Genomic DNA, 22,999 nt, shown 5'->3' with positions numbered 1-22,999 from the left:
TGTCTGGAGTTTCCTTCTCTCTTTTTCTTTTCCTTGCAGTTTTTGTGTCACATCCGATGATGATTCAGACTCAATCCCGGCTCTGCACTCAGGAATCCCCTCCTGCTGGTGCTAACCCAAGCATATGGGATTCCAGGGAATAAACCGTGGCTTGACCATGTGTAAGGCAAGCGCTGAACCCTCTGTAGGATCTCTCTAGGCCTGGAATTTTATTTTCTTGGCTTCAAATTCTCCAGTGTATGTCGTTCCTCTTAAGCCTTCGTCTCTTTCTAGCATCTAACAGTTTTCTCCTGGCGGTTTCTGGAACTGAAGAGTTATGTTGCTTATGTTCTGCCCAGTTTTCCTACCCAAATATGTATGTGCATAAAATATTGCCTTTAAAATAGGTGCTAGGGGTGATGAAATATCGTTTTCTGAAATAACACAGAAACTATGAAAGCTGAGTTTGTAGCTACGTACAAATGCTCCTAATGGCTTATCCCTTTAGTTCCCACCATCGTTCCCTTGGACCACCTGGTCCAGTTCTCTCCTGCAAGATACCAACATATTGAGAAGCCTGGGATTTCATCTAATGCTTTGATTACTATTCGTAGCATATGGAGAGGGTTCTGGGCTCTGATGGTCTCATGTGAGTTTTTCACAGAGTTGAGTCTCTATAAGGCTCATCTGTAATGCTGTGTATAGTGATGGCTTCTTCAGTCCTCAAACAATTCATAATAAACAGGCCGCAGTTCCTCATGTACTTTGTCTTCTTTATGTAGAAAGAGACTTCCTTGTGAATTCCTAAGGGAAGTTAAAGTTTGGAAAGGCTTAACCATAGTCCCCTTGCATAACTATTTTTATTTTATTTTTTTTTTTGCGGAAGGATTTCTTTTAGTATTTTTTTTGTTTTTTGTTTTTTTTAATTTAAATTTTATTGAATCACCATGTGGAGGGTTACATAGTTCACAGGATTATGTCAGTTATACAATACTCAAACACCCTTCCCTTCACCCGTGCCCATATTCCATCACCAACCACCCCATTATACCTTCCGCCCCCCCAGTCCCCGCCCTTGTAAGTGATAAGTTTCACTTCGTTTACGCTTTATCTTGGTTACAGTCCATGTTTCAACACATAACTCACTATTGTTGCTAGGGTTTCCCCCAAAAAAAGAGAAGACAGTCCCACTGTCAAGGAAGCATTTGATGGCTCTCCATTGCTGAGAATGTAGAGATATTAAGTCCCGCTGTTTGTTACATAACTTTTCTATTTTTTTCCCCCCTCGTCCCGTGCCACCGAGATCATGCCTGTTTAGTAATCACCACGCTGCCTGACAAAGGGAAAACAAACCAAAAAAGATGGTTATTTCCCGTCATCAGCTGGCGTGGGGCTCTGGCTTAGTTGATAGTCTGGTAGAATGTCTGCAAGCAGTTTCTGGAACCAAAAGTAATACGCTGGTATCGGCCCCGGCTCAAGATTCCACCAGCGTCCCGCTGTTCCAAGTACATAATAATTTATTCCCTTGTATCCCATTCCCATGCCACCAGGTCCATGTCAGCTTAATGGACATCATACTATGGTTAACGCCACGGCGCGTTTCTTCCCGAGAAAGAAGGATATTTCTTCTCAGCCAGCGTGGGGATATGGCTTAGTTCAGTCTATAGAGATGGCTACCACTTTGGTAGCCTTCAATATTTCAGCAAAAGACTTACTATTCTTGTTAGGATTTCCCACCAAAGTCCGACCCGTTAAAAGGGAACCATTTCATATTGGTGATGATTAAATGACAATAGGTTGCGCGGCCATGGCAGCGGCCTCGCGGCTTTGAATTTCTGTATAAGTCCAGGGAAAGTACAGCCAGAAATTACACGTCGCTACAAACTTTAACCCTATTATGGTCCCCCCAAAGTCCAACCCATTACAAAGGAACCATTTCATATTGCTGATGATTAGATGACATTAGGCTGCCGAGGCCGCGCGGTTTTGGGTTTCTATATAAAGTCCAGGGAAAATTCTGCCTAAAATTCTATCGCTACAATGTTTTATCCTTCAACAAAAAACTCAGTACTATTGTTTGGAGTTTCCCCCCACGTTAAGCCCTGCCAAAAGGAACATTTACACGTTGCTGACAATCAAGAGATATTAGGTCTCGCGGCTGCTATTGCAGCCGTGCGGTTTTGGATTTCTATATGAAGTCCAGGGAAAATTCTTTTGGTAATTGCATCACTCGCTGGCAGCGCCTGGGCCAGAAGCTCCGAGCACACAGTTTGGAGACATTTTGGGGGCGCCGCTCGTGTCCAAAGTGGTTCAGTTGCCTCCTGGGTCGATCTCGCACGGGGCCGGAAAGACATAACTATTTTTAAATAAATATTTGTTACATTCACCAGACTTTTGGATGTATTTTCTAAGTATTTGATATTTTAAAAACATATATTGGCCGGAGCGATTGTACAGTGGTGAAGGCATTGGCCTGCGTGAGGCTGACACGGGTTTGATCCTAAGCATGCCATAGGGTTCCCTGAGCACTGCCAGGAGTAATTCCTGAGTGCAGACCTAGGGGTGATCCCTAAGTATCACCAGGTATGGCCCAGAAAGCAAATTTTTAAAAAACACACCACACACATTATCTGGAGGCAGAGACATAGAACAGCAGGAGGGTATTTGTCTTCCCTGTGGCCAGCCTAGATTCGATCGCCAGCACCCCATAGTGTTCCCCAACCCCTTCCAGGAATGATTATGAAGCACAGAGCAAGACTAAATCCTGAGTCTCACCGAAGTAGCGTCCCCCTCAAAAGCAGGCAAGCTACAACATATATTTTCTGAGGCAAGAGAGCACTACATTGGCTATGAAACTTGCCTTTCACGGGGCTGACCCACAATCAAACTTTCACACATATGATCCCAGGACCCCTGCCAGGAATGTCCCCTGAGCACTGAGCCAGGAGTAAGCCCTGAGCACTGCCAGTGCTGACCCAAACCACCACGACCACCGTCACACCGAAAACATAATATCAAATTTTCCGATGTAAGAGCTTTGAAAAAACTCTCATGAAACTAATACCAAGATATCCCAGGGGTAAGGGAACTATGTAGATCGGGGGGTGGGGGACATTTGCTCTCTAAGCATTAGATCAGGTCCCTTCCTAGGCACCACATATGGTCCTCAAGCAATGCAAGGAGTCTTCCCTGAGCACAGTCAGGCATGGCTGAGAAACCAACACCAGGAACTTCTAGGTTCAGTTACTCTCGGAGGAATCAGGTTCTTTTCTATCCCAGTGTGGGTGGCTAGCCACATGCAGGGCCACGTCAAAGCCATTTTTCCATCGTCAGACTCACCAAACGCAGCTTTGCCATTTGTTTTTGTTTTTATTGAATCACTGTGAGATACATAGTATAAAGTGGTTCATGATAAAGAATAAATAAATAAAAAATAATTAAAAAGATCGGGGCTGGAGCGATAGCACAGTGGGTAGGGAGTTTGCCTTGTACGCGACCAACCCGGGTTCTAATCCCAGCATCCCATATGGTCCCCTGAGCACCGCCAGGAGTAATTCCTGAGTAAAAAGCCAGGAGTAACCCCTGTGCATGCCTGGGTGTGACCCAAAAACAAAAAAAAAGTGGTTTATGATTGGTCTTTGTCACACAATTCACTCTCCATCCCTCCACCAGTGCACATGTCCTACCAACAATGACCACAGTTTTCCTCCTGCCATCCCCTTCAGTCTACCTCTATGGCAGACATTCTTCTCTCTCCCTTGATCTGTCTCTCTCTGTCTCTCTCTGTCTCTCTCTCCCTCCCTCTGCCCCTCTCTCTCTCTCCCTTCCTCTGTCCCACCCCTCTCTCTTTCTCCTTTTGGGCATTATGGTTCAAATGCAGCTTTTTCAAAATTTTGACACCAGCACCTTATGTACATCCTTCATACTAAGAAATATTAGGACTAGACTTTCTAGAAATAAGTTTAGGCTCATAAAAGGTTGTAGAATGGACTGGATTGTTTGGAAAATTAAGTCAAAATTATATATTGGGAGGTTTCTCTCATGTGATATTGAAGAACGAAATTCCTCATTTATTTGTTCTTTCTTGGCATCACACCCAGCAATGTTCAGGGGTTCCTTCTGACTCTGCACTCAGGAATTACTCCTGGCAGTGCTCGTGGGACCCAATGGGATACTGGGGATTGCACCTAGGTAAGTCGCAAGCAATGCAAACTCCCTCCCTGCTGTCCTATCTCTCTGGCACCTCCTCACTGTTTCCATCAGAGATGCTACAAAAGCCACCAAATGCAGGCCAATGTTTTGTTCTGAGATGACTTGGATGTCCTGCTATGTTGAGAAAATTTCTACAGGCGCCATGAAGCCTTGTATGCACCAATAAGCCAATACTTTGAAGCATCAAATGACTTAATTCAGAAGCGTTCTTCAGCTGATTTGTGGAGAAAAATTACACCCAATGGGGACTGAAGATTTAGAGACATGGAGAGGAGGTAATTTGTGGAGCAAGAGGAAGAAAACTTGAGTTCTCCAATGAGCTCCCGAGGGGGTAGACACTCATTAGGAAGAATTTCTGTCAGTCCAGGAGTGTTTACCCACGGGGCAGCCTGGCTCAGGGGCTGAGGTACCAAGAGGGACCAGGGTGTAATGAGTGGATGGAGAGAGCATTAAAGTTCACATCCCTGTTTCTCAATGTGACTCCATGTACACTGGAAGCAAAGGATCTGTGTTGATGTGGGGTTAATTCCTAACTCATGCTGGGTGACGGTGTTTCTCTACCTCCTGCTGAACCGGTCAGGGTCAGAGTTTTTGTTCCCACTATCTGCATCCACAAGAAGAACCCGGGTGTCGAAGGGAGGCTCAGGGAGCCTAACAGGTGAGGCCAATAATAAGGCTGAGATGTGTGGGAAAGACATTGAGGATCAAAGCTAAGAACATTCACCTGTTAGCATGTGCATGCTTGTGTGCATGAGAGAGAGAGGGAGAGACAAGGAAGGGGAGAGAGAGCACTTCAACGAAATTCTTACATATTCTTAAGAGAATCACACAAACAGGGGCCAGAACTTCATCGATTCAAGATATAGAGGAGATGTGCTTAACTCTGTGGGCCCCTGAGACTCACTCATGAGGAGCAAAAGACTCATCCTGCAGCTGAAGAAGCGCCTCACACCGAGTGCTCAGCAGGGAGAGGACTCCTGCCCTCAAGGTAAGCTCCTACCTAAGTCATCATTCACCTTAGCATTGAAACATGATTCACGTTCTTTGTATTTTATTTTTTATTAGTGAATCACCGTGAGAGTACAGTTACAGATTTTATATTTTCGTGCTTCTGTTTCACTCATACAATGCTCGAGAACCCATCCCTCAACCAGGTTCCATTCTCCACCAGAGATGAACCCATTATCCCTCCCACTCCCAAACTCCATTCCCCCCACCCACCCCATCCCGCCTCTCTGTGGCAAGGAATTCCCTTTTGTTCTCTCTATCCTTTTGGGTGTTGAAGTCAGCCTCACACGTTGGGGGAAAAGGCAGCTGAGATAGAGAAGGGAACACCAAGTAAAGTTTGGTTGGAGGACCCTCATGGGATGGGAGATGCGTGCTGAAAATAGACTATAGATGGAACACGGATGGCCGCTCAAAACCTTTATTGATTCACGTTCTTTCACTTCAGCAGATGAAACCCTCAAGTTCCTCAGTGTCATTCAAGTCTGTTCCGGCCTCAGGACACTCGACTCACACACAAACACGTTCTCTCCAGCCTCCACCAGGCACTCTGTCCAGTGCCCCCATGACAGTGGACTTCCCTGTTGTCCATGAAAATAATACCACTGTCACCTTTTTCTCTGTTTTCTTTTCCTTCTGACAAAGTGTTCCCAGCTGAATCATTTCATAAGAACATAATTTGCTAAGATATATTTCCCTGTCACTGATTTGTAGAAACATTGCGGGGGGGGGTAGGTTGTATTTTAATTTTATTGAATCACTGTGAGATACACAGTTACAAAGTTGTTCATTTTGGGTGATAAAATGTTCCATCACCTGATGCTTCACCAGTGTACAAATCCCAGTACCAGTTTCCCTCCTGCCCTGCACCCAGCTGCTCATTCTGCCTCTATGGAAGGCACTTTGCCCCCCTCCTCCCTTACCGGAAAGGTTATTATGTTTGTTTGTCCCTTTAACTCCTTTCAGCACTCAGTTCTTGTCCAGAGTCATCAATTCCAACTATCTTTATCATAGTGGTTCTTTCTCTATCTAAGACGCCCTCCCCCCTTGTGGCAAATTTTCAAGTGTGGGTTACTGTAGAAACATTTATACTTCAGGTTCTCAAGTTCATTTCTTAGGTGAAACTCTGAATATGGCATGTGTTCAGTTTTTTTCCAGTTTGTGTTTTTAAAAGACATGAAAAATTCTTATACAAACTCTCTATAGAGAACAATTTAGTTTCAATTCAATTTCATCTAAGAGGTGACCTGGGAAATTTCAAGAAGGGGCATGAGTGAATGGTTCTTAAAAAGTCCTCAAGACCCAGTAGTATTTCTTGACTTCAAAATGTGCATTGTATTTTTCAGATCTGTGAGTCAGACAGAGACATCAAACTGAGTCATGCGTGTCCCCCTTTCTTGGGCTTACACCCAGACTCTGGCAGTGGAAAACGATACCCACATTTCAGAGTTTCTCCTCCTGGGAATTTCCCAGGATCCGGAAGTCCAGCCCCTCATCTATGTGATCTTCCTGTCCATGTACCTGACCACAGTCTTGGGGAACCTGCTCATCATCCTGGCCGCCAGCTCAGACCCCCGCCTCCACACACCCATGTACTTCTTCCTCTGCAACCTGTCCCTGGTGGACATCTGCTTCACCTCCACCACTGTCCCCAAGATGCTAGTGAACATCCAGACACAAAGGAAAGCCATCAGTTACGAAGGTTGCATCACCCAGATATTCTTTTACATCCTCTTCATAAGTCTCGATGACTTCCTCTTGACCGTCATGGCTTATGACCGCTTTGTGGCCATCTGCCACCCCCTGCACTACACGGTCATCATGAACCCCCGCGTCTGTGGGCTGCTGGTTCTGGGGTGCTGGGTGCTGACTTTCTTGAATTCTTGCATTCAAGTCTCAGTGTCCTTGCATCTGTCCTTCTGCACTAAGGTGGAGATTCCTCACTTTTTCTGTGAACTCAACCAGATGATAAAACTTGCCTGTTCTGATACTTTCCTGGATAACTTGGTCGTGTACTGTTCAACTCTCCTGCTGGGTGGGGGTCCTTTACTCGGTATTCTTTACTCTTACTCCAAGATTGTTTCCTCCATCCATGGTGTGGCATCCGCTCAAGGCAGGTACAAGGCCTTTTCCACCTGTGCTTCCCACCTCTCTGTGGTCTCCTTGTTCTATGTCACAACTCTGGTGGTGTACCTGAGCTCTGCAGTGAGTGAAACGGCATATACAAGTGCCGTGGCCTCGGTGCTGTACACGGTGGTCACCCCCATGCTGAATCCCTTCATCTACAGCCTCCGGAACAAGGACATCAAGAGGGCCCTCAGAACGTTTTTTTGTGCAGGGAACTGCAAAAAGGCCAATTGTCCTTCACTGAAGACTTTCCTGGGATGAAAGCGCTGGGCTTGACTCTGAACGCGGAACTCATTTCTCAGACACTGAGACATGACCAGCTTTTCCCTTGATTGTTGGAGTTTCCTTCTTTCTCTCCTACATTTGATAATTTATTTTTTTAACCGAGTCACCGTGAGAACACTTACAGGGCTTTCTTAGTCAAGCCTCAGTCATACTATGTTCAAACACCCATCCCTTCACCAGTGCACATATTCCACCACCAAGAATCCCTGCATACCCCCACTCCTACTCTCCCTCTGCCTGTGTGGCAGATGATTTTCACTTCATTCTCTCCTTACTTTGATTACATTCAATTTTCGACAGAAAACTCATTATCATTACTTGGAATTTTTCCCTCAATACTCATACGTGTTGGAATGGCATCATTAGATTGTATGTTTTTCTTGTCAATAACAAAGAGCATATGATGTTGCACGGTTATGAAAGCAGCCGCCCCGTTTTGGGTTTCTGGTATTAAGTCCAGAGGTATTTCTGGCAGCAGCAGCTGTAATTCAATATTGCTTTGTGTGCCTCTGGAAACATGGCTGTTCAGGAGCAGAGGAGCTGTTCATGGGCGACCACTCAGGGTCTCATTTGGGCATGAGGCAGGGTTGGTTCTGCCACCCGCCCCGCATCGCTAGATTCCCCATGTGTCACATCACTGAAAGCTCCTACCTTTCTTTGCAGTTGGTTCTGTATAGTAGTGGTCGCCATGCAAAGGAGAAAAGGCTAAGGGACAGAAACCCTTCCCCTCCCAGGGCTGCACGGGGTCGTAACTCAGTTCACTGTCTAGGAGTATAACTGCCAGCAGCCGCTGCATTCTGAGATTGGTTTCTGTGCCTCTGGGATAATGGACACGCAGGGGTAGCAGAGTCATTCCTGAGTGTGGGTTTTTTGTTTTTGTTTTTGTTTTGTATATCAGGAATGGTCACACGGCCGCTTAAGTGGCCACGTGGTTTGGAGAGATATCCCAGTCCCACATACTGGAGCCATGTTAGTAAAATCTCAGTGTCGCCGGGACTCTATCTGCAGAAGGCGGGTTGGCTACACCTTAATGTCTGGCACCCCAGTGTGGTTGACCCGGTCTGAGGTCAGAGGATTCTCTGGCTTGCGGTGCCTGCAGGCCCGGATTCTTCACTGCTGGCTACTGTGGCAAGATGGCGCCAAGGGTGGGTTGAGGGCGTGACTTCTGGCAGCAGGGGCGGGCTGGAGGCTGGACTCCCTTCTCTCTCTTTTTTTCCTTTCAGTTTTTGTGTCCCAGCCGACGATGCTCCAGGTTCACTCCCGGCTCTGCACTCAGGAATCCTCTCCTGCTGGTGCTCACCCAAGCATATGGAACTCCAGGGAATAAACTGTGAGTGGGCAACGTGTAAGGCAAGCACCCTACCCACTGTATGATCTCTACAGCTCTGAAATTTCATTTTCTTGGCTTCCAATTAATTGTCCAGTGTATGCCGTTCCTCTTAAACTTCGGCTCTTTCTAGCATCGAATGGTTTTCTCCTGGCTGTTTCTTGAACTGAACAGTTATGTTGGTTATGTTCTGCCCAGTTTCCTACCCAAATAAGTATCTGCATATAAATACCTGCCTTTAGAATGAATCCTAAGAATGATGAAATATCATTTTCTAAAATAACACAGAAACTATAAAAGCTGAGTCCGTAGCTTCGTGCAAAAGCTCCTAAGAGATTATCCTCTGAGTTTCCCACCTTGGTTTCCTTGGACCATCCGGTCCAGTTCTCTCCTGCCGAATACCAAGCACAAGATACCAGGATCTCATCTAATGCTTTGATTACTTCAAGCACGATGTGGAAGGGGTTTCTGGGCTCTGTTGCTCTCTTTGCAGGTCTTCCACAGAGCTGAGTCTCTATCAGGCTATCTGTGATGCTGTGTGTGGTGATGGTTTCTTTATCTTCAAATAATTCGTAATAAACAGGCTGCAGTTCCCTATGTACTTTGTCTTCTTTATGTACAAAGAGTCTTCCTTGGAAATTGCAAAGGGAAGTTAATGTTTAGAGTGGCTTAATCATAGTCCCCTTACATAACTGTTTGTAAATAAATATTTATCTGTTACATTCGCCTGGTTTGGTGGATGTATTTTCGCAGTATTTAATATGTTAAAAACATATATAGTCAGAGCGATAACACAGCGGGGAGGGCATTGGCCTTGCATAGCCTGACTCAGGTTCGATTCTAAGCATGCCATAGTGTTCCCCAAGCACTGCAGGAGTAACTCCTGAATGCAGAGCAAGGAGTAAATGTTGGAGTCTCAGCAGCCAGCCTGAGACCCTGGCCAAATTCCCTGCCCTTAGAAGCAGGAGCAGGCTCTCTTCACAGGGGCCCAAGGCCCTGTGTCAGCACTCCACCCAGAAAGGCGCTCTGGTTGAGGAGATAATCGTATGAAACCTGAAAGTCACCACTTATCTGAGCTAACATATCCGGCCTTGAGAAGCGGGAAACATAAATCATTAGCTAACATCTGTAAAGGGCCCAGCAAAGTGTACATGACAAGTGTTGATAACCAGGTGTTCACAATATCCAAGCCGCCCTGAAATTGTGTATAAATATAGCATGTGAGAGCTAATAAAATGAGAGCTCCTTGACCTCTACTTCTCCCCCCTCTGCGTGGTTCTTCCTCGGTGGCGGCGGTGGGGTGTCCGCGATGAACAGAGGGACTGGGCAGAGGCTTCTCCCTCTCCCACTCTGTCTCTCATAGGGAGTAAGTCCGGCAGCTTGGGGATCATTCTCCAGTTTTTCGGGGTCAACTGGCCAGGACCCTGACATGTAAGCCCTAAGCATCACCAGGTATGGACCAAGAAGCAAATTATTAAAAAGCACACACACATTATCTGGGGGTAGAGACATAGAACAGCAGGGATAGTATTTATCTTCCCTGTGGCCAGCCTAGTTCAACCCCCAGCACCCCATAGTATTTCCCAACCCTTTTCAGGAGTGATTCCAAAGCACAGAGCAAGACTAAACTCTGAGTTTCACTAAAGTAGCTTTCCCCCAAAGCAGGCAAGCTAAAACATATATTTTCTTTTTTTTTCTTTTTTTTTTTGCTTTTTGGGTCACTCCCAGCGATGCTCAGGGGTTACTCCTGGTTTTGCACTCAGGAATTACTCCTGGCGGTGCTTGGGGGACCATATGGGATGCCGGGGATCGAACCCGGATCGGCCGCGTGCAAGGCAAACGCCCTACCCGCTGTGCTATCGCTCCGGCCCAAACATATATTTTCTGAGGAAAAAGAGCCACTACATCTGCTATGGAACTTGACTTTCGTGGGGCTGACCCACAATCAATCGCTCACACAAATGATCCCTTGACCCCTGTCAGGAGTGACCCCTAAGCACAGAGCCTGGTGTAATCCCTGCAAACTGCCAGTGGGGGGTCAAACCACCACGACCACCATCACTCCGAAAACATATTTCGAATTTTCCGATGTTAGAACTTTGAAGGGCTGCAGCGATAGCACAGCACATAGGATATTGGCCTTGCATGAGGCCAACCCATGTCCGATTCCTCCGTCCCATTCAGAGAGCCTGGCAAGCTAATGAAAGTATCCTGCACACGGCAGAGCCTGGCAAGGTACCCGTGGCATATTCGATATGCCCAAAACTGTAACAACAAGTCTCACAATGGAGACGTTACTGGTGCCTGCACGAGCAAATCGATGAACAATGGGACGACAATGCTACAGTGCTAGGCTTTGAAAAAACTCATGAAAGTTTTACCAAAATATCTCAGGATAGGGGAATGGAACTATATAGGTCATGGGGATGTGAGGGGGGAAATACTTGCTCTCTAAGTATCAGATCATTTTCCATCCGTGGCAACATATGGTCCCTTAAGCACCGCAAGGAGTGATCCCTGAGCCCAGTCAGGCATGGCTGAGAAACCCACACTCGGAACTTCCCGGGTTCACTTTCTCTCGGAGGAATCTGGGTCCTTTTCTATTCCAGAATGGGTGGGGGCCACACAAAGGCCCACGTCAAAGCCATTTCTTCATCGTCAGACTCAACAAACGCAGCTTTGACAGGTTCTTTTTTCCAATTTGTTTTTATTGAATCACTTTGAGATACACAGTTACAAAGTGGTCTATGATTGGGTCTCACTCAAACAATTTCACTCCCCATCCCTCCACCAGTGCACATGTCCCACCAACAATGACCCCAGTTTCCCTCCTGTCACCATCCTCTTGTCTATCTCTATAGCACACACTTTTCTTCTTTCGCCCCGTCTGTCTTCTCTGTTCTGTCTTTGCTCTCTCTCTCTCTTCCTCTCTGTCTCTCTCTCTCTCTTTCTCCTTTTGGGCATTATGGTTCAAATGCAGCTTTTTCAAAATTTTGAAACCAGCACCTTATGTACAACCTTCCCACTAAGAATTATTAGGACTAGACTTTCTAGAAATAAGTTTAGGGCTCATAAAATGATGCTGAATGGACTGCATTGTTTGGGAAATTAAGTAAAAAAATTATATATTGGGAGGTTTTTCTCGTGTGATATTGAAGAACAATATTCCTCATTTATTTGTTCTTTCTTGGCATCACACCCAGCAGTGTTCAGGGGTTACTTCTGGCTCTGCACTCAGGAATTACTCCTGGCAGTGCTCGTGGGACCCAATGGGATACTGGGGATTGCACCTGGGTAAGTCGCAAGCAATGCAAACTCCCTCCCTGCTGTCCTATCTCTCTGGCACCTCCTCACTGTTTCCATCAGAGATGCCACAAAAGCCACCAAATGCAGGCCAATGTTTTGTTCAGAGATGATTCGGATGTCCTGCTATGTTGAGAAAATTTCTACAGGCGCCATTAAGCCTTGTATGCACCAATAAGCCAATACTTTGAAGCATCCAAGGACTTAATTCAGAAGCGTTCTTCAGCTGATTTGTGGAGAAAAAATTACATCCATGTGGGGACTGAAGATTTAGAGACATGGAAAGGAGGTAATTTGTGGAGCAAGAGGAAGAAAACTTGAGTTCTTCAATGAGCTCCCGAGGGGGAAGATACTCATTAGGAAGAATTTCTGTCAGTCCAGGAGTGTTTACCCACGGGGCAGCCTGGCTCAGGGACTGAGGTACCAAGAGGGAGCTGAGTGTAATGAGTGGATGGAGAGAGCATTAAAGTTCACATCCCTGTTTCTCAATGTGACTCCATGTACACTGGAAGCAAACGAACTGTGTTGATGTGGGGTTAATTCCTAATTCTTTCCAGGTGAAGGTGTTTCTCTACCTCCTGCTGAACCGGTCAGAGTCAGGGCTTTTGTCCCCACTATCTGCATCCACAAGAAGAATCCGGGTGTCAAAGGGATACTCGGGGAGCCTAACAGGTGAGGCCAATAATAAGGCTGAGATGTGTGGGAAAGACATTGAGAATCAAAGCTAAGAACATTCACCTGTTAGCATGTGCATGCTTGTGTGCATGAGAGAGAGAGAGGGAGAGACAAGGAAGGGGAGAGAGAGCACATCAACGAAATTCTTACATATTCTTAAGAGAATTCTTAAGAATTCTTACATATTCTTACATACAGGGGCCAGAACTTCATCAATTCAAGAGATAGAGGAGATGTGCTTAACTCTGTGGGCCCCTGAGATTCACTCATGAGGAGCAAAAGACTCATCCTGCAGCTGAAGAAGCGCCTCACACCGAGTGCTCAGCAGGGAGAGGACTCCCGCCCTCAAGGTAAGCTTCTACCTAAGTCATCATTCACCTTAGCATTGAAACAGGATTCACGTTTTGTTTTTTATTTATTTTTTATTAGTGAATCACCGTGAGAGTACAGTTACAGATTTTATATTTTCGTGCTTCTGTTTCACTCATACAATGCTCGAGAACCCATCCCTCAACCAGGTTCCATTCTCCACCAGAGATGAACCCATTATCCCTCCCACTCCCAAACTCCATTCCCCCCACCCACCCCATCCCGCCTCTCTGTGGCAAGGAATTCCCTTTTGTTCTCTCTATCCTTTTGGGTGTTGAAGTCAGCCTCACACGTTGGGGGAAAAGGCAGCTGAGATAGAGAAGGGAACACCAAGTAAAGTTTGGTTGGAGGACCCTCATGGGATGGGAGATGCGTGCTGAAAGTAGACTATAGATGGAACACGATGGCCGCTCAAAACCTTTATTGATTCACGTTCTTTCACTTCAGCAGATGAAACCCTCAAGTTCCTCAGTGTCTTTCAAGTCTGCTCCGGCCTCAGGACACTCGACTAACACACAAACACGTTCTCTCCAGCCTCCACCAGGCACTCTGTCCAGTGCCCCCATGACAGTGGACTTCCCTGTTATCCATGAAAATAATACCACTGTCACCTTTTTCTCTGTTTTCTTTTCCTTCTGACAAAGTGTTCCCAGCTGAATCATTTCATAAGAACATAATTTGCTAAGATATATTTCCCTGTCACTGATTTGTAGAAACATTGCGGGGGGGGGGGTGTAGGTTGTATTTTAATTTTATTGAATCACTGTGAGATACACAGTTACAAAGTTGTTCATTTGGGTGATAAAATGTTCCATCACCTGACGCTTCACCAGTGTACGACTCCCCGCACCAAAGTTTCTAGTTTCCCTCCTGCCCAGCAGCATCAGTACCCCAGTCTGCCTCTATGGAAGGGACTTTGCCCCCCTCCTCCCTTACCGGAAAGGCTATTATGTTTGTTTGTCCCTTTAATTCCTTTCAGCACTCAGTCCTTGTCCAGAGTCATCAGTTCCAACTATCTTTATCATAGTGGTCCTTTCTCTATCCGAGACGCCCTCCCCCCATCACCCCTTGTGGCAAATTTTCAAGTGTGGGTTACTGTAGAAACATTTATACTTCAGGTTCTCAAGTTCATTTCTTAGGTGAAACCCTAAATATGGCATGTGTTCGGTTTTTTTTCAGTTTGTTTTTTTAAAAGACATGGAAAATTATTATGCAAACTCTCTATAGAGAACAATTTAGTTTCAACTCAATTTCATCTAAGAGGTGACCTGGGAAATTTCAAGAAGGGGCATGAGTGAATGGTTCTAAAAAAGTCCTCAAGATCCAATAATATTTCTTGACTTCAAAATGTACATTGTAGTTTTCAGATCTGTGAGTCAGACAGAGACATGAAACTGAGTAATGCATATCCCCCTTTCTTGGACTTATACCCAGACTCTGGCAGCGGAAAACGATACCCACATTTCAGAGTTTCTCCTCCTGGGAATTTCCCAGGAGCCGGTATTTCAGCCCCTCATCTATGTGATCTTCCTGTCCATGTACCTGACCACAGTCTTGGGGAACCTGCTCATCATTCTGGCCACCAGCTCAGACCCCCGCCTCCACACGCCCATGTACTTCTTCCTCTGCAACCTGTCCCTGGTGGACATCTGCTTCACCTCCACCACCATCCCCAAGATGCTGGTGAACATCCAGACACAAAGGAAAGCCATCAGTTACGAAGGTTGCATCACCCAGATATTCTTTTACGTCCTCTTCATAAGTCTGGACGACTTCCTCTTGACCATCATGGCTTATGACCGCTTTGTGGCCATCTGCCACCCCCTGCACTACACAGTCATCATGAATCCCCGCCTCTGTGGCAGGATGGTGCTGGGCTGCTGGGTGCTGAGTCTCTTAAATTCTTGCATGGAAGCCTCGGTGTCCTTGCGTCTGTCCTTCTGCCCTGATGTGGAGATCCCTCACTTTTTCTGTGAACTCAACCAGCTGATAAAACTTGCTTGTTCTGACACCTTCCTGAATAACCTGGTCATGTACTGTCTTTCTGTCCTGGAGGGCTGGGTACCTCTACTCGGTATTATTTACTCTTACTCCAAGATCATTTCCTCCATCCTTGGCATGTCGTCCACTCAGGGCAGGTACAAGGCCTTTTCCACCTGTGCCTCCCACCTCTCCGTGGTCTCCTTGTTCTATGTCACAGGTCTGGGGGTGTACCTGAGCTCCGCAGTGAGTGAAAGGGCATATCCAAGTGCCGTGGCCTCGGTGCTGTACATGGTGGTCACCCCCATGCTGAACCCCTTCATCTACAGCCTCCGGAACAAGGACATCCAGAGGGCCCTGAGAACGTTTTTTGTGCAAGGAACTGAAAAACGATAAATTGTCCTTCACTAAAGATTTTCCAGGGATTGTAGCACTGAGCTTCACTAAGAACTGGGGACTCTTTGCTCAGACACTGACACAGGACTAGCTCTTCCCTTGATTGTCTGGAGATTTCTTCTTTTCTTTTTTTTTTCTTTTCAGTTTTTGGTTCCTACTCGACGATGCTCCAGGCTCTATCCCAGCTCTGTACTCAGGAATCTCCTCCTGTTGGTGCTCGCCCAAGAATATGTGATTCCAGGGAATAAAATTTGGGTGGGCCACGTGTAAGTCAAGCACCCTATCCACTGTAAGATCTCTCCATCTTTGGAATTTTATTTTCTTGGTTTCAAATTTTTCAGTGTATATTGTTCCTCTTAAGCCTTTGGATCTTTCTAGAATCTAATGGTTTTCTCCTGACTGTTTCTTTTTTTTTTATTGTTAGATTTTTATTTATTTATTTTTTTAAATTTATTTATTTTTAATTAGAGAATCACCGTGAGGGTACAGTTACAGATTTATACACTTTTGTGCTTATACTTCCCTCATACAAAGTTTGGGAACCCATCCCTTCACCAGTGCCCATTCTCCACCACCCGTAAACCCAGTGTCCCTCCCACCCTCCCCAATCCCATCTCCCCCCCACCCCACCCTGCCACTGTGGCAAGGCATTCCCTTCTGTTTTCTCTCTCTAATTAGCTGTTGTGGTTTGCAATAAAGGTGTTGAGCGGCCGCTGTGCTTCCTGACTGTTTCTTGAACTAAACAGTTATGTTGGTTATGTTCTGCCCTGTTTTCCTACCCAAATGTGTATGTGCATATAGATAACTCCCTTTAGAATAAATCCCTACGGATGATGAAATACCGCTTTCTGAAAAAACACGTACTATAAAACTGCTTAGATAAGTTCAAATGCTCTAGAGGCTTATCTTCATAGTTCCTGCCTTGGTTTCCTTGGACTATCCGGTCCAGTTCTCTCCTGCCGGATACCAAGCACATTAAAACCCAGGATTCATCTAAAACTTTGAATACTACAGGCATATGTGGAGGGGGGTTCCTGGGCTCTGCTGTTCTCTTGCGGGTCTACCACAGTGCTGAATATAAGGCTCATCTGTGATGCTGTGTGTACTGATGGTTTCTTCTGTCCTCAAACAATTCATAATAAACGGGCCACAGTTCCCCATGTCCTTTGTCTTCTTTATGGAGAAAGAGTCTTCTTTGTGATGTGGGAAGAGAAGTTAACGTTTGGAGAGGCCTAGCAATAATCCCCTTACATAACTGTGTACAAATACATATTTATCTATTACGTTTGCCAGGCCTTGGGATGTATGTCACAGTATTTTATATATTTAAAACATATTAGCCGCAGCAATAGTACAGGGAGGGGGGCATTGGCCTTGCACGAGACTGACTTGGGTTCTAAACTCAGCAGCTCATAGGATTCCTGAGCACTGACAGGAGTAATTTCTGAGTGCAGAGCAAGGAGTGAGCCCTAAGCATCACTAGGTGTGACCAAGAAGCAAATTTAAAAAACACAGCACACATTATCTGGGGGGCAGAAAAATAGAAAAGCTGGGAGGGCATTTGTCTTCCATGTGGCCAGCCTGGGTTCGATCCCCACACCCTGTAGGGTTCCCCAAACTGTCTAGGAGTAATTCCAAAGTAAGAGCAAGACTAAGCCCTGAGTATCACTTGAAGTAACCCCCCCAAAAGCAGGCAAGATAAAATATATATTTTCTGAGGCAAGAGGCACTACATTGGCTAGGGAACTGCCTTTACTGGGGCTGACACACGATCAATCGCTCACATATATGGTCCCTCAACCTCTGTTAGGAGTGACCCCTGAGCACTGAGCCAGGAATAATCCCTGAGCACTGCTATTGTCACTCAAAAAACATATTATCAAATTTTCCGATGTTAGAACTTTGAGAGCTTGTTTGGAGTTTCTAGCAGGGGAGCGCAGCTACTCGTATACCTTCGACCGAAGACCGGTCCGTCTCTATTCGGGGAAGGCCATCCTCTTCTACGAGTGCACAGCTTCAGGAGGGACGCACATGGAGCGGTGAGGGAGGAAGGGGACACCCGCCTAGCCAGCCAGATCTGCCGAATCAACCCTGGCGATCAATGGGGTGACAGATGTCGCAGCCAGATAGCCCTCACATCCCCGATGTTAGAACTTTGAAAACAAGCTCATGATACTAACAACAAAACATCCCAGGTTGGGTGTTTGGAACTATAATTCATGGTGGGGATGGGGCGCACACTTGCTCTGGAAGCATCAGATCAGATCCCATCCCTGTCACCACATATGGTTCCTCAAGCACCACAAGGAGTGATCCCTGAGCACCGTCAACGTGGCTGAGAAACCAACACCCAAAACTTCCCGGGTTCAGTTTCTCTCAGTGGAATCAGGGTCCTTTTCTATCCCAGTGTGGGTGGTTGGCCATATGCAGGGCCATGCCAAAGCCATTTCTACATTTTCAGATTCAACAAATGCAGTTCTGCGTTTTTATTTGAAATTTGTTTTTATTTAATCAGTGTGAGAATCACAGTACAAAGTGGTACATGATTGGTTCTCAGTCACACAATTCCACTCTCCATCCCTAGACCAGTGCATATGTCCCAACAACAATGACCCCGATTTCCCTCCCAGCACCCCCTCAGTCTAACTTATGGCAGACATTCTTCTCTCTCCGTTCTCTGTATCTTTCTGTATCTCTGTATCTCTCAGTTTCTTTCTCCCTCCCTCTCTCCCTCTCTATATCTCTCTCCTTTTGGACATTAAATTCCAACTGCAGATTTTTCAAATTTTTGACACCAACTCTTTATTTCCTTCTGTCCCAATAAGAATTATTGGGATGAGACTTTCTAGAAATAAGTTTAGGGCTCATAAAAGGATGTAGAATGGACTGCATTTATTGGGAAATTAAGTGAAAAATATATGTAAGGGAGGATTTACATTTGTGATATTGAAGAATGAATTTCTTCGCTCTTTTGTTCTTTTTGGCATCACACCCAGCAATGTTCAGGGGTTCCTCCTGACTCAGCACTCGGGAATTACTCCTGGCAGTGCTGGGGGAACCCTATGGGATGCCAGAGATTGAACCTGGGTAAGCTGCATGCAAGACAAACTCCCTCCCTGCTGTCCTATCACTCTGGCCACTCCTCATTGTTTCCATCACAGATGCCACAAAAGCCACCACTTGTAGGCCCCAGTTTTCTTCTCAGATGCCTTGGATGTCCTGCATCTGTAGAAAATTTCTACAGGTGCCATGAAGCCTTGTCCCCACCCAAAAGCCAATGCAGTGAAGCATCAAAGGACTTAATTAAGATGCGTTCTTAATCTGATTTGTAGAGAAAAATTACACCCACGTAGGGCCTCTAGATTTAGAGACATGGAGAGGAGGTAATTTGTGGAGCAAGAGCAAGAAAACTTCAGTTCTCCAATGAGCTCCCGAGGGTGACAGACACTCATTAGGAAGAATTCCTCTCTGTCCAGGAGTGTTTCCCCGTGGGGCAGCCTGGCTCAGGGGCTGAGGTACCAAGAGGGAGCTGAGTGTAATGAGTGGATGGAGAGAGCATAGAAGATCACATCGCTGTTTCTCATTGTGACTCCATGTGGGTTGGAAGCAAAGAATCTGTGTTGATCTGGGCTTAGTTCCTAATTCTGGTTGGAGAACAGTGTTTCTCTCTTTTCTTTTGAACTGGTCTGGGGTCAGGGTTTTTGTCCCCACTATCTGCATCCACAGAAGAATCCGGATGTCCAAGGGAAACTAAGAAAGCCCACCCAGGTGAGGACAATAATAAGTCTGACATGTTTTTGGGAAAGACATTGAGAATCAAAGCTAAGAATATTCACTTGTTAGCGTGTTTTGTGGTTGTGTGTGAGATAGGTAGAGAGAGCATTTCACAGAAATTCTTACATTTTCTGAGGAGAATCACACATACAGGGACCAGAACTTCATCAATTCAAAAGATCGAGGAGAATGTGCTTAATTCTGATGGACCCTGAGACTGACTCGTGAGGACCAAAAGACTCATCCTTCAGCTGAGGAAGCTCCTCACACCGGGCGCTCAGCAGGAAGAGAGAGGACTTCTGCCCTCAAGGTAGGCTCCTACCCTAGTCAACATTCACCCTCACATAGAAACATGATTCATGATCGTACCTGAAACACCCAAGTTCCTCGGGGCCTTGTCATGCCTACTCCGGCCTCAGGACACTTGGTTCACATATAAACATGATTTCTCCAACCTTCACCACGCACTCTGTCCAATTCCCCCATGTCAGTGAACTTCCCTTGATGTCCTTGGGAACAATACCATGTCCTGTCCACTGCAGCTGTTTTCTCTATTTTCTTTTCCTTCCTACTACCTGTTCCCTGCTGAACCATTTCATAAAAATAAAATTTGCTGATGTATCTTTCCCTTCCACTGAATTGTAGAAAATTGGGTGGGTGGGTGGGTTGGGGTTTTTGGTTGTCTTTTAATTTTTATTGAATCACTGTGAGCTACACAGCAACAAAGTTGTTCATTTGGGGATTTCAGGGATAAAATGTTCCATAACCTGTCCCTTCACCAGTGTACAACTCCCATCACCAAAATCCCCAGTTTCCCTCCTGCCCTGCCCCCCAGTGTCCCAGTCTGCCTCTATGGAAAGCAATTTGCCCCCCTCCTCCCTTACCCAAAAGGTTATCATGTATGTCTCTGTACCTCCTTTCAGCATTCAGATCTTGTCCAGAGTCATCAATTCCAACTATCTTTATCATAGTGGTCCTTTCTCTATCCCAGCTGCCTTCCCCGCATCACCCACTGTAGCAAGTTTTCAAGTGTGTGTAACTGTAGAAACATTTATACTTCAGGTTCTCAAGTTCATTTCTTAGGTGAAACCCTAAATGTGGCATGTATTCAGTTTGGTTTTTGTTTTGTTTTGTTTTGTTTTGTGTTTTGCTTTTTGGGTAACACAGGGCGATGCATTGTGATTACTGCTGGATCTGCACTCAGGAATTACCCCTGGCGGTGCTCAGCGGACCATATGGGATGCTGGGAATCAAACCTGGGTCGGCCGCGTGCAAAGCAAAGGCGCTACCCTCTGTGCTATAGCGCCAGCCCCTCAGTTTGTTTTTTAATAGACATGAAAACTTCTTATGCAGTCTCTATAGAGAATAATTTAGTTGCGATGCAAATTCATCTAAGAGTTGACCTGGGAAATTTCAAGAAAGGGCATAAATGATTGGTTCTTAAAAAGTCTTCAGTATCCAATAGTATTTCTTGACATCAAAACATGCATTGTAGTTTTCAGATCTGTGAGTCACGCAGAGACGTGAAACTGAGTCATGCGTGTCCCCCTTTCCTGGAGTTATACCCAGACTCTGGCAGCGAAAAACGACACCCACATTTCAGAGTTTCTCCTCCTGGGACTCTCCCAGGATCCGGAAGTCCAGCCCCTCATCTATGTGATCTTCTTGTCTATGTACCTGACCACAATTTTGGGGAACCTGCTCATCATTCTGGCTGCCAGCTCAGACCTCCGCCTCCACACGCCCATGTACTTCTTCCTCTGCAACCTGTCTCTAGTGGACATCTGCTTCACCTCCACCACCATCCCAAAGATGCTAGTGAACATCCAGACACAAAGGAAAGCCATCAGCTATGAATACTGCATTACCCAGATATTCTTTTACATCCTCTTTATAAGTCTCGATGACTTCCTATTGACCGTGATGGCCTATGACCGCTTCGTGGCCATCTGCCACCCCCTGCACTACACAGTCATCATGAACCCCCGTCTCTGTGGGATGTTGCTTCTGGGGTGCTGGGTGCTGGGTCTCTTAAATTCATCCATGGAAGTCTCAGTGTCCTTGCGTCTGTCCTTCTGTCCCGTGGTAGAGATTCCTCACTTTTTCTGTGAACTCGACCAGCTGATAAAGCTTGCTTGTTCCGACACTTTCCTGAATAACCTGGTCATTTACTGTGCTTCTGTCCTAGTGGGCGGGGGTCCTCTTCTCGGTATTATTTACTCTTACTCCAAGATCATTTCCTCCATCCGCGGTGTGGCGTCTGCTCAGGGCAGGTACAAGGCCTTTTCCACCTGTGCCTCCCACCTCTCCGTAGTCTCCTTGTTCTATGTCACAAGCATGGGGGTTTACCTGAGCTCCACGGTGAGTGAAAGAGCATATCCAAGTGCTGTGGCCTCGGTGCTGTATATGGTGGTCACCCCCATGCTGAACCCCTTCATCTACAGCCTCCGTAACAAGGACATCAAGAAGGCCCTGAAATCATTTTTTGTGCATGGTACCGCAAAACAGCCAATTATCCTTCACTGAAGACTTTCCTGGGATCGCAGCTCTGAACTTGATTAAGAACTCGGTACTTTTTGCTCAGACACTGACACACCACTAACTCTCCCCTTGATTTCTGGAGATTCCTTCTCTCTTTTTTTTTTTCCTTTAAGTTTTTGGGTCCCATCAGATGATGCACCAGACTCACTCCGGGCTCTGTACTCAGGAATCCCCTTCTGCTGGTGCTCACCCAAGCATATGGATTCCAGGGAACAAACCGTGGATGGACCACGTGTAAGGCAAGTGCCCTAACCTTGGTGGATGACTCCAGGCCTGTAATTTTATTTTCTTTCCATCAAATTGTCTAGTGTATGTCGTTCCTCTTAAGCCTTCGACTCTAGCATCTAACGGTTTTCTCCTGACTGTTTCTTGAACTGAAAGTTATATTATTTATGTTTTACCTGGTTTTCACACCCAAATATGTATGTGCATATAAATACCTGCCTTAGAAAAATCCTAAGGATGATGAAATATTATTTTCTTAGATAACACGGAAACTATGAAAGCTGAGTCCGTAGCTATGTGCAAAAGCTCCTAAGGGCTTATCCTCTTAGTTCCTACCTTGGTTTCCTTCAACCATCCAGTCTAGTTCTCTCCTGCCGGTTACTAAGCACATTGAGAAGCCCAGGATTTCATTTAAAGCTTTGATTACTACACACACGATGTAAAGGGGTTTTCTGGGCTCTTCAGGACTCTCGTGTCTTTCACAGAGCTGAGTCTCTATAAGCTCATAGTGATGCTGTGTGTAGCTATTGTTCTTTAGTCCTCAAAATATTCATAATAAACAGCCTGCAGTTCCCCAAATACTTTGTCTTCTTTATGAAGAAAGAGTCTGTCTTGTGAATTTTGAAGGGAAGTTTAAGTTTGGAGACGCTTAACTATAACCCCTTACATAACTGTTTGTAAATAAATATTTATGTTACATTCGTCAGGCTTTTGTATGTATTTTCACAGTATTTTATATTTTAAAAAACATATTGGCCGGAGTGATAGTACAACAGGGAAGGCATTGGCCTTGCAGGAGAT

At 45.7% G+C, this 22,999-nt stretch overlaps 3 protein-coding genes across 3 annotated transcripts; all 3 read left to right on the top strand.

Annotated features, from left to right (window-relative positions):
• Positions 1-6,618: 6,618 nt before the first annotated feature.
• LOC129401777 (olfactory receptor 7A10-like) lies at positions 6,619-7,584 on the top strand. The gene has a single exon (XM_055124630.1). The coding sequence runs from the start codon at positions 6,712-6,714 to the stop codon at positions 7,582-7,584; it is 873 nt and encodes a 290-aa protein (XP_054980605.1). The 5' UTR covers positions 6,619-6,711.
• Positions 7,585-14,683: 7,099 nt separating this feature from the next.
• On the top strand, positions 14,684-15,658 carry LOC129401776 (putative olfactory receptor 7A2). Its single transcript, XM_055124629.1, has one exon. It carries the CDS (start codon positions 14,684-14,686, stop codon positions 15,656-15,658), a length of 975 nt encoding a protein of 324 aa, XP_054980604.1.
• A 5,310-nt stretch (positions 15,659-20,968) lies between these two features.
• LOC129401775 (putative olfactory receptor 7A2) lies at positions 20,969-21,958 on the top strand. Its single transcript, XM_055124628.1, has one exon. The coding sequence runs from the start codon at positions 20,969-20,971 to the stop codon at positions 21,956-21,958; it is 990 nt and encodes a 329-aa protein (XP_054980603.1).
• The last annotated feature ends 1,041 nt before the right edge of the window (positions 21,959-22,999 follow it).

This window comes from Sorex araneus, chromosome 2, assembly GCF_027595985.1.
Source record: "Sorex araneus isolate mSorAra2 chromosome 2, mSorAra2.pri, whole genome shotgun sequence".
Lineage (NCBI taxonomy): Eukaryota > Metazoa > Chordata > Mammalia > Eulipotyphla > Soricidae > Sorex > Sorex araneus.
Note: the sequence above shows the minus strand (reverse complement) of the source record. Positions and strands in the feature narration are given on the sequence as shown.